The sequence below is a fragment of the Triturus cristatus genome, chromosome 5_1 (assembly GCF_964204655.1).
Source record: "Triturus cristatus chromosome 5_1, aTriCri1.1, whole genome shotgun sequence".
NCBI classification, from domain to species: Eukaryota; Metazoa; Chordata; class Amphibia; order Caudata; family Salamandridae; genus Triturus; species Triturus cristatus.
The window spans coordinates 256,379,634-256,391,812 of NC_140587.1; the positions used below are offsets into that span (position 1 = coordinate 256,379,634).

Consider the following 12,179-nt stretch of genomic DNA (forward strand, 5'->3'; position numbering starts at 1 on the left):
CCCTGACAGCCCAAATGCAGGTCTGGGGCTTTCCCACTATGGCGAGCGCTTCTCGGCTTCTGTACGCTCTCAAACCCAACAGTATTTGCGGTTGGCTAAGGAATTGAAAATGTATAGGAAAAGAAAAATGAAAATGAAGCTGGATATAAATAACTGTAGCAGAACCGTAGAAAGTGCTACGTCTGAAAGTGTTAGCGATCTGAGAGTAAACCCTGCGGGCTGTCACCATATAGTTATCAATGACCAGCTCTACAGCATATTTAACTCACATAAAAGGTCAACTCAGGAAGCGTCCTTTCGAATACCGACACAAAACGCCTTTAACAAATGAGTGTTAGTATGAACTTGTCATCAGAAAAAGCCTTGCCATCTTTTTCAGTCAGAGCTGTACACTAAAAGAAACCAGATTACAAGAATCCGTGACTCATGATCGATCGGGCCCAGGAACGTATCTGAGGACACGAGTACATTGGGGAAGGTAATCTAACCAGGCATGGATTAATTCAGTTATGGCCAGCAAAACTGGCAGATGGGTTTGTGCGGAGTGTGGGGGGGGGGGGGGGCGAGGGAGGGGCAGAGAAGTGGGACAGTCATCTTAAAAAATAGAAAAACTTACCTTCCTCCAGTTCCGCGACCTCATCACGAGCTGCCGCCTCAGTGCCTGCTGCTCCTGGCATGTTTTAGGCAGCCTCCCTCCTCCTGCAATGGCAGTGTTGTGATTGGTGAGGCACAGCGGAGAGTGCCCCAGCCGGGCCATTTTCCCTATGTAGGCTGCATGCAGCATCCTACATACAGAAAAAGGGAGAGTGCGCATGACTGGGTTGGTCAGCCCTGGGGCCGACCAAACTGTCATTACCCACAACAGTGGGCAAGCCACTCCCTCCTGCCCTCGAGCAGGACCGCCCACCCGCCTGCCCCCAGCCAGGTTCTTCTGTTTTCTTGCAGTGCGAGAAGCAGAAACATAAACTGGTACTTTTACCGTTTTATGTTTCTGCCTTCTCGCACTGCGAGAAAGCAGTGGGGCAATGCCCCAATGAATGAGCCGCCACTGTAAAGGCGATATGGAGGAGGGAAGTGTCTCCAGAAAGGGATTAGGGAGATCATAGTAGTAAAAGATGTACAGGATGAGTCAAAGGAGTGGTACATGAGGGAAGAATTTACAAAGGGTTTTAGAATGAGGGTTGGGGTGAGCCAGGAGGGGTAGACTAGGAAAGTGTCAAAGGGTTCTTTTAGAGATGATAGTAGTAGAATGAGGTTTGGCAGGAGTGCGAGTGGAGGTAGAGGATATATTGAGAGAGGTATAGGGTGTGGGACAGAGTAGTGCATTGGAGAGATTGAATGTTTTTTTCTTTTCTTCTTTGCATATGGGGCATGCCTTGTGTATAAGCAAAGGGGCAGCAGTACAGTAAGCTAGAACTCTGCATAATTATTGCTAATCCGAGCCATATTTCAGAAAGGCTGTTGTAAATTAATTACATTTACACTACGTCTATATTGGTCGAATAATTGATGCAATTTAAAAAACTAATTGCTCCTCACCTTTTTTTTTTTTTTCATTTTTTTTATTATTTACTATTGCAGAGGAACTTTCAAAGCACATTATTTTTACTTACATTCACCTCCGGTTTGTGCTGGTACAAGAATTATTTGCTATATTAGAACATTGGAATGTTGAGTGCTCCTTTGAAGACAGTGGAATGCTCCGGGCTTCTACAGGGTGGTAGAAGCCCAGAGCACCAACATTCCAATGTTTGTGAACAAAGGCCTCAAAGAGCCTGAGGGGATTTCAACTCCCTCAGGCTCCATGAGGCCTTTGTTTTACAAATGAGAACATTCTACCCTCTAGAGGTGGAATGTTCGAATAGACTTGAAGCCCTCCTTAGCGGCCTCTAGCAGCCATTAAAGGACCGCTCCCTGCTGGAGCAGGCCTTTAATGGACGGTAGAGCCCGCTACGTCGGCTCTAAGGCTATATTGGATACCAAGTTCATAAACCTTGCCGCAAAGGCATGACAGTCCATTACAGTAGCCTAAATTGTGTTTTTGGAACGTGTCTCCTCTCACTGAAAGCATGGCAGTCCCAGACACACCATCACTAAAATTCATCTCAAAGGGTTGTACTGAACATTACACTTGTATGAGTTTACAAAAGCATTAGATGTGATCATAGTCAATTGTTCCAACTAAAATCACATGAATTTCTATTTATCTTCAGATGTGATTCTTTGAACGCAGCCTTAATTTTTTATTTTTCCATCGTCTGATTTTCTTTAGTATTCTTAAATACGAAAATGTCCACCCGAGATTTTGAAAAGTTACTTCGTAGACCATTTTCTACCAAATACATTTTGAAACAATCATGTAAAGGCAATATTGTCTTACTTAAATTCCAAATAGAAAAAAAAATGAAAATCCTCTTTTTCATCCTCCTTTTTAAGATGGAAATAAAAAGAATGTAGTTAGATAGGCAAGGCGTCTTAACCTCTTCAGTGCCCATGACGAGCTGGACTCGTCATGGGCCGCGGTTGCGCTGTGCCCATGACGAGTCCAGCTCGTCATGAACCCCGCCCGCTAATGTAACGGTCGGCACAGGGCGGGGAAAGGGCGTGGCACTGAAGGGGTTAAAGAAGAATTTGTGTCCTTCCAATTAGGCACCATTCAGTTCTGTCCTCATAGACAGCAAGTGGCATGTTCACCCGATAATGTGTATGTAAAACACATGTGTGTTGGTCCTGGCCCTTTTTGCAGGGTTATCCCCAAACGTTTTGCCTTCCTGTATTTTTCTGACTTTTTGTTGGTTTTAGAACTCTGGGCACTTAACCCCTCCCAACCAGTGCTAAAGTGCATGTGCTCTCTCTCCTCTAAACATGGTGTGATTGGTTTACATCAGTTTGGCATATTTAATTTACCTGCAAGTCCATTGTATAGTATTATTCTCTATACCCAGGCCCTGTAAATGAAATGCTACTAGTGGACCTGCAGTACTGCTTGCGCCACCCACAATAATAGCCTTTCAAACCTGTCTCAGGCCTGCCACTGCAGGACCTGCATGTGCAGTTTACTGCCACATCGACTTTGCATCGAAAGTTATTTGCCAAGCCTGAAACACCCACTTTACTAAATATAGGTCACCCCTAAGGGAGGCCCTAGGTATCCCGTTGGGCAGGGTACTGTGTACGTAAAAATTAGAACATGTGCCTTTATTCTGTGGCATGTCGTGGTAGTGAAAAACACCCTATTTGGTTTCTCACTGTTGAGTCCTACTTCTCTCATAGGCTGGTGTTGGGAAATACCTTATAGGTACTTAAGTGGTAATTTGGAATGTTCGGAATACTGGTGATAAATCCTTCTTATTGGTGTAGGTGAGTTTTAATTACGATTGTAGAAATGCCACTTTTAGAAAGTGGAAATTTCTCTGTGCTTATGACTCTGTGCTTTGCAACCTGACTCCAATCCACGTTTAGGCCTGGTTGACAGCTACACTGTGTGTACTTTCCAGACAGCCATCACACAGGGAGGGTTGGTTGTAACAGGGTTGCATCTGCATATTGAATAGTCTTCTGGGCTGGGAGAGAGGGAGGTGGGGCACACTTACTTTTGTATAGGCTGTGTCCTGCCCTCCCACAAAGGGCTTGTTTACCCCCTACTGTACATCTATAGCTAGGGCTGAATTGAAAAGGGGAGTTGTGCACTTGTAAGGTTTCTTTTCAGGTACTCCCCGTTCAAAGACATTTTGAGTAGAAGTTCAGGGGCTCTGACCCCATGAGTTTAGACACCGTGTGAACTTGTAACCAGATGCTGCTGTCTCTACAGACTGCACATTGCCAGAAGGAATTGCTGTGCTTCCAGGAAGAACTGCCATTGAACTTAACTTGTTGTCCTGACCGGTGGCCTGCTGGGCTGCAAGAAGGACTGCTACAAGGATCCTTATGTGCTGGCCTGTTGCATGTCCTCTGCTCTCGTGCCTCCAGTGCTCTCCAGGGGCCTGTTGACTTGTCTCCACTCCCCCTGTTATTGTGAAGGGTTCAAGAGGATTCCTGGCAACTCTCCAGTGCTTGATTTTACCTGCTGTGGGCAGAGCTAGCGCGACTGAGCGTTTTTCTCCTTTGTAAACGGCGTGACAAGAAGTGCATTTGGAGTGCTTCCTACTTTTTGAAATTACTACAAATATTCGCTTGGCGCACTCCCCTCCCAGGAAAGGGAGACCACGACATGCAGTTCGGAGGCATTTGCCGTGCAGAGGCACATGCCCCCTGTAGACCACAACATCATCGGCCCGGAGAAAGCCCTTTGCAAGGCCCCCCCCCCCCCCCTCCCGGCTGGAGGGCCGCAGCATCAACGAGAGGCCTACTGGAGAAGACCGGTCGCACGTGTACTGCCGAGAGGGGCCCCCTGTCTAGGGGAGCTCTCCCAACAAAGCTGTCGCCGCACTGTTTCTCCACTGAGGAGTCCTCGAGGTGTCCGGATCCCGATTACACAGGCCTCATGGATGATGGAATTGTGAGGCTGGTGGGGGCTTGGGGAGGTGTGAGACCACCCCACGCTCTGTCACAGCCTGTCCCATTTTCCCAAGGAATGGCGGCTGAGCAGTTCTGTGGATGTGGGAGCTTGGGACATTTCATGGGCCTATGTTGTTGCCTTACCAGGGGCTGAGCTTCCCTAAGTTGTAGTAGCTGCAACGCGTGTTCACGGTAGCTGCCTTGACCGTTCTTCAAGCGGGGGGACCCAGTGAGGTCTTTGTTGAATTCTACTTGGTCCCCCCCGTAGTAGCACATGCCTGTGGGGACTAAATTTTGTTTTCAGGACGGAAGGAAACCTCAACAGCCCACAATTCCCATAATGAAGGTAGGAGTGCAGGTGTCCCTGTATCCTACGTTGGGAATCTAAGGTACCGCATAATACGTTGTAACAACACGGTCATTGTAACAACTGTGTTGTAATCGCATGTATTGTACCGCATGCGATGTAACATCGCATATTCCCGCATAATACCTAATAGGAGCACAGATGCACTGTGCCCTATAGTTTTAGGGTGATTTGTGTTCTTGCCATAACTAGACTACTGCATTTTTGCCCAGATGCTATCACATATGTCTTTTTATGCCTTGCATTATAAGGATCACAAATACTGTTACAGGATTTGCATAATATGCACAATGGTTATGATTCGTGTGTTCATATTCCATTATCTGTTGCATCACTAGTCCTGATATATTGATGTATTTTGATTTGCCGTGCCCTGTTTAGGATAACGAATACTATATAATATGCCTGTATAGTATGCACAGTAAAGATTTTCATAATGTTTGCAACATAGCAGTCATTCTCTTAGTGCACGCATTGTGAGGTTTTGACAATTGCCTAGTTGGCATAGTAACTATTGGTTTATGTCGTTTTGGCCTGGTGTAAGTTTAATGTACTCTATATTTTTATAGAACTTTGTATGGCGTCTCCTTTTGTGGTTCATTTATTGTGTAACTGGTGTATTGCTCAAAGGTTTTACACACTGCCTCTGGGATAAGCAAGACTGCTTTTGCCAAGCTACCAAGAGGGTGTCCACGGGATATCTTTGATGTGTAACTTATTTGCTCTGACAAGAGTGGTGGGTTCTGCCAGGCTTAGGTGCATACCCTAGCCAACCAGAAAACTCATTTCTAACACTGTAGTTGCAATTTATCATTGATATGTTTATTGTTTGGGACGGAACAAAAAAAGTCTTTTTTTTATAACCTGAATGAGAATTCGTAAAAAGTAAAGCTGACTTATAACATCAGTGAAACTTGCATAACTTAGACACAAAACGAATGAAATTATACAATCTTGCATCAGAAAACGACTGCAACTAATGCATTACTTCATGCACAAAGTTTTCACCCACCAAACTTGAAGTGGAGAATCCCTATGGGGAGTTCCTAAGAATCAGACGGAATTGATCCAAAGATAAAATTTAAGATGCACAGTAAAGAATCAATCCGGATATTTCAAGAAACAAAATATCCAACTAAAATAATGCAATATGGCTTCAGAAAAGCAACCTTTAAAGTAAATGAGGAGATGACACAGCTGAAAGATAAAATAAATGCAGGGAAAATAAAATCAGAAAGATTAAAGACTTGTCAGATAAGTCCACCCAAATTAAGAAGATCGTGCAGAATCCCTGGCACATCTTCAAAATAGAAAATAGCATAGCAAAAGAACTGGGAAGAGGGCCAACAGTAACAGACAGAAGAGCCACATCTCTAAAAGATAAATTGGTACACAGTCACTTCACAATGGAAGAACAAGTCATGCAAACGGAGTGGCTAAAACAACAGGACTTCTGGAAATGTAAATAATAAAGTGTGCAAGATCAGACAAAAAATGAGGAAATGTGCAATGGTGAATGGACAGAAATAGAAGATCAAACACAGCATTACTTGCAAGAGTAAATTTTTCATCTATGTAATAAGTGTCCGTGTCCAACGAATTACATCGGAAGCACAACGGGTTACCTAAAAATATTGTATATTGGAACACATCAGAGCGCTGACCAACATAGACAGAAGCTATAGCCTCGAAGTATTAAAGCTATTGCTGTGAAGCAACTTTCATCTAGGTTGCTTCACATTTTAATCTTAGTCACAAAGTTTACTTTTACCACATTGTCTCATCTGGAGCTTTAGAATTTCAATAATGTCCACATTGTTTTTGTGATTTTTTTCTTATTTTTATTCTTCTAATTTAAAAAATATACCATATTAGATTTTTCTATAAGCAATGCACGGTGCTCAAAAACGTACTTGCAACTACATTGGAGTGGAAATGCATTCTTTCAATTTTGTTATGGTAAAGTGTACTTTCAGATTGTTCATAGCAATCAATCCATTATCAGGTAGTATTACGTTCCAAGCGGTCGTCTACTAGAAGTCATTGGGACTGTGTCGATTGGGGCATTTCCTCACTATCCGCCACATCTATGCATAGTGTTTCCTCCAGGGACCTCACAGAGTTGCTTGGGCATCCGCTAGCCCTATATATGACCTTTTTCAGTCGTATGTTCACATTGTGAACGTAAAGATAAAAGGGGATTTCTAATTAAAGAGAGATTATCTTGATGTGAGGATTTTGTTCAAGCCATCGAATTCACCCTCACTTCGACTACCTTCCAACATGTACATATATAGTTTAGGCTCTGAATTTACGCAACTGTCCTTGCATCATTCTCTAGATAGGCTAATATACAGGTTTTAAGTTCATATACTCCTAGCAGGAGTGACCACAGCAGTTATGCTTGTTTATTTGGCATACTCTCGTTGAATGTGTACCTTAAATCTTTTACTCTGCCAGTCCTATACCTTAGGAGATTTCCCATGGACCAAAACCTGTTTAGTGCTGACAAGGGCAACTCCAAATGCCCTCTATAACCTCTAACCCGTCCAGGAAGGATCCACCATTCACTCACAAACATTCTTCCTAAAAAATGTCCTACTTTGTTCTGATGATTTAGGAACCCAAGAGAGAGACATTAGATCAATGAAATTACATCTCCATGGTGAAACGGTTCTTCTTTGCCATTAGTTGTTCTTCCTTTCCAACATGCGCCCCATTCATCCCCTGTCAATATATGTTGTTTATGACTGGTTATATGAGAGCAGTATCCATAGAGAGCATAGCTGTTGGTTGCAGTGAGGGCAATAGACACAGGATAGTGATGGTGTAGAGACTATTAACTAACTGTACGTGGGTCAAGTTTAAATTAACATCTCTGTTTCCTCTGTATATTGTAACAATTGTATAGCTATTATGCAACTTCAGAACGGAATGCACTTGCAAGACCTGTACCCCAATGCGTATCGTTCTGTTTATATATGCCTCCATTTCCAAGGGATGGACTAAGAAATACTAATTTTAGTTTTCCTATTTCAGATAAAACCTGTTTCAATCCGCTCTTCAACTTTGAAGACATGCAGGAAATCTCACAGCATTTTTCAGTTTGTCACGTGGATGCACCGGGTCAACAAGAGGGTGCGCCATCTTTCCCAGCTGGGTAAGTTCTGAAAAGAATATTCTCTATGAGACATTGACTGTCTTTGTAGTACAGTTTCAGTAAGTGTTATGAATAGTTTATAGATTTTTTTTTTTTTGGGATGGTCACCAGATTGTCAAATAATTATTACTGCATTTATTTAACACACTCTGCACAGAGTATTTTGTGGAGGCTAGTAACAAGGGTTATTACTTTACTTGATCACTTTATCAAATACACTTTCATCTACTCTGTGATCTTTCCTCTTTTAAGCCATTTCATTTCCACCTATACCTTCTGAACCATGGCTCATAGTTGAACTGCCTCAGCTATTCACATCTTTGCATCACTTTGAATGGTTATGGCATAAATAGTACTCGCGCTAATGGCTCTTACTCACTTGCCCTCCAGAGCTTTACTCTTCTATCCTTGAGTCGAATTGACTAAACAATAAAATGCTCATTTCTAATGGATACATCTTCCTGGGATGTGAACCATCCCAAGGTTCTGGACTGGATCCAGAATTTGGAAGCATTACCATTCACTGGCACTGGGTGTTGTAGTTTACTTCAGTCACAGTCCCCCAAGATCCTGCAGTTGAGAACATGCAGATTGAATATGAGGTCTTGCGATCACCAATGACATTGGTTCGAATGTTTTTGACTGTCATAGACCTAGAATATTCCCCTTTGCAAACGTGAATCACAAATCACTTCTGTCCCAATAAATACAATTTGCAATTTTAAAAATCTATCATTTTTCAAATGCAGTTACTAGCTCCATAGCCTATGTAAATTAATATTTTCCAGAGTGCCATTCAAATACATAGGACAATCTTTCAGCAAGACCCTTAAGTTGCAGGAAGTAGAGATAAATGGAAGAAAAAAATAGCCTTCTAGGCAACATGTAAAGAAACTCAAAATGTGGACCCTCATTTTTAGAATATAACTTTCTTAACACACCACCAATGATATTTACCCAATTCTTTCTTCTCTTTAGCTGTCTCCTTCAATCCTCTGTCCTGATGATGACCCTTTTCAAATGTGGACTGTTTTTAATTTTATTGTGGAGCGCGACACTTAACACGAAGGTCGTAAAAAACATCCCACTATCCCGGTCAGTCACATGTGTATAGTACTGAATATAGCACCAGCGCACTACTTATTCACTATAACCTTTCACCGCGCCATCACCAAATAGGAGCACCTTAGCTTGGTATTTGATATTTTTTTTTTAAATATGTTGAAATTAAATAAATACATAAACCTTACTTGTAAGAAGGGATCCTTAAACTATTGCTGTGGAAGTCGAGGGCTACACTTTCCTCGTAGGGACCATATGTGTAAATAATCATGGTTCTACCCAGGTCCTTGGGTTACTGGGTTGTCCCCTTTTTGTTGAATAGGAGACTGAAAACATACCAGGTAGTTTTACTGATGACTTCCCAAAAGAAAAAAAAGAAAAACATTTTGGAAGTTGTACAAGTTTTGTTATTATCTAACCAAGTTTAAAGCACTTCAGCAGTCTGCAAGTTCTAGCACAGCATATCTTTAAGATGGTCTTGATGGCTGCATTAAAAATTTATCAAAACTGATGCCCAACTGAAGATAACAAGCTTGTCTATCACAGAGTTCATCCCCCCTTGGTTCCCATGAGTATAATCACATGCAGTACCTGAAAAACCAAGATTAAACTCTCAAAGCTGGAGATCTAGAAAGTAGAGAAGAACATTTTTAAAAGGCTGTTCAACACCATGACTGACAGTACTATTCAAAGCAGAGGGTCCAGTCCCCAAGACTTAACTACCTGAACATCCAAGTCCACAATGGCCATCTTTCCAGAGGAGATCTTGCAGAGGCTGGAGACCACAGCGGCAACATTCTTTCTCATCTGGCTGGGTCTCTAATGCAGTGGACATGCTAGTCCCACAAAGTTCTTCTAGGCTGTCCAGGGAATCTCCCTCCAAACCTTGGTTCAATCTAGACCTAAAAACACTGAAACATGAATGCAATATTCTTGAGCGTGCGTGGCGCCGTAGAGACTATTGCCCAGTAGCCAAGCTGAAGCTCAGGGCTAAGCAAAAAATCTATTAAGAAGCCAAAACATTGGCCAAAAGGCAATTCTACACAGCCCGTATTGACTCAGCCAGAAACAATGCTAAATAAATCTTTGCTATTGTTCAGAGTTTTACGTCCCCTTTGGCCCAAGCTAGTGTGTCTCCATCTTCGGTTACATGGTGCAATACTCTTACTTGCTGCTTTATGGAAAAGATTTGCACTATACAGGCAGCTTTTTCCTCCTGTGACAACGGTCCTGGGACAACTTCTGTGCTTCCATTTGTTGATCTTGACCATTCCTTGCTTGCGTTTAGGACTGTGAACCTGCCTGATTCCCTTAGAATTCTTAAGGGTTTAAAGTCTGGCTCGCCCTCGAACCCCTGCCCTGCCAGATTACTGGCAGCAGCTGCAGAGATCACTAACGCAGTAGTGAACAATATTATCAACATGTCCCTTCAGGAAGCAGTTGTACCGCTGGCTTGGAAGCAGGCTAAGATTTTGCCACTTTTAAAAAAGCTGTCATTGGATCCCCTTAGTCCAGGGAATTATCATCCTATTTCCCTTTTACCTGCTGTGGCCAAGGTGTGTTAGAAGGTGCTGAATAAACAGCTCACTGAGTTTATTGAGAGGGAGGGCCTTTTGCATCCAGCCCAATCAGGGTTTCGGGCCTCTTATAGTACCGAATCAGCCCTGGTTAAGGTTTCGGAGGTCATCCGTGAGTGTTTGAACACCGGTGGGAGGGTAGTATTAATCTTGCTGGACCTCTCGGTGGCGTTCGACACAGTCCCGCACTCACTACTCCTTACACGACTTGCCGGGATTGGTGTGTGTGGCTCTGCCTGGGGCTTGCTCAGGTCATTCTTGGGAGGGCGGGTCCAGCAGATTTGGTTTCCACCATCTTCCTCTTCCCCTCAGTCAGTGACAACTGGAGTCCCCCAGGGATCCTCCCTTAGTCCTCTTCTTTTTAATATTTATCTCACACCTCTAATATATCTGGCCGAGGGCTTGGGGGCCAAGGTGATGGCTTATGCCGATGATACCCAGCTGCTTTTCACCTGGGACAAAAATGCAGACTCTGTTCTCTCTTCTATTTTTAAATGGTTGGCGACTGCACAACTTAAGTGCAATGAAGAGAAGTCCGAGATTCTCCTCTTTGGGAAATTTTCTTCTAGGATTCTCTCTGGCCACCTGAGTTCCCATCGCCCACTTCCATAGGGAAGCCCGCCAAGAACTTGGGGGTGTGGTTTGATGAGTCTTTCCTTTTCGATGTTCATCAAGAAGCTGGCCGGCAATTGTTTCGGTCTTCTCAAAACGCTAAGGAAATTCTTTCCTCTCCTACCCCAGCCGGCGAGGGAAACGGTTACTTGTGCACTGATTTTGTCTCGGCTGGACCATGCCAATGCCCTTTACATTGGCATCCCGGGCTACCTGTTGCGAAAGCTACAGGTGGTCCAAAATACCCAGACTTCTTCTTGGCATTTCCACCAGGAATAGTGTCCGCCACCACTTGCGCTCGCTAAACTAGCTCCATGTGATTGACAGAGTAAAATTCAAATCGCTGGTTCTGGCCCATCGTACCCTTCATGGCAGTAGCCCTTCCTACTTGCAGAAAGTTTCTCCTTTTATGTTCCATCTCGACCTCTGCGATCTATGTCCCTTCGTTTCACCCAGGTCCCTCGTTTCAAATACCAGAGGCTAGGAGGTAGCTCTTTCGCTCGGAAGGCTGCTGTTGATTGTAATGCCCTTCCTCTTGCCTTACGTAATATTCAGGACCCAGTGGCTTTCAAGAAGAACCTGAAAACGCACCTCTTTGTTTAAAGTCCTTTTCCTTACCTCGCAAGGCATCCTGCTGGGACACTCATGAGTATCTGTGAACGCTACAAATTTATGTAACATAACATAACTTCTTTTACGAGAATGATTTGGATTTATACACATTTGGCGTATCCTCCTTGGAGCATCGTTTGTAAAGAGAAGTTTCTGAAAGTGTGAAGCCATCCTTTCTACATTAGATAATTATCCTCTTACAATCTCCAAATAGACCCAACATTTCTCCTACTGGTGCAATAACAGTAGGGACTCTCATGTAGCTCAGGAAATAAGTAGGTGAAACTAGATC

At 43.3% G+C, this 12,179-nt stretch overlaps 1 protein-coding gene across 2 annotated transcripts in view; it reads left to right on the plus strand.

The window, feature by feature from the left end:
* NDRG1 (N-myc downstream regulated 1) overlaps window positions 1-12,179 on the plus strand; it is a 177,944-nt gene that overhangs the window by 117,099 nt on the left and 48,666 nt on the right. For both annotated transcript variants that reach the window (XM_085604884.1, XM_085604885.1), the window contains one exon: window positions 7,904-8,024. In XM_085604884.1, coding sequence (XP_085461010.1) covers window positions 7,904-8,024 — 121 coding nt within the window. The remainder of the gene's footprint in view (window positions 1-7,903; window positions 8,025-12,179) is intronic.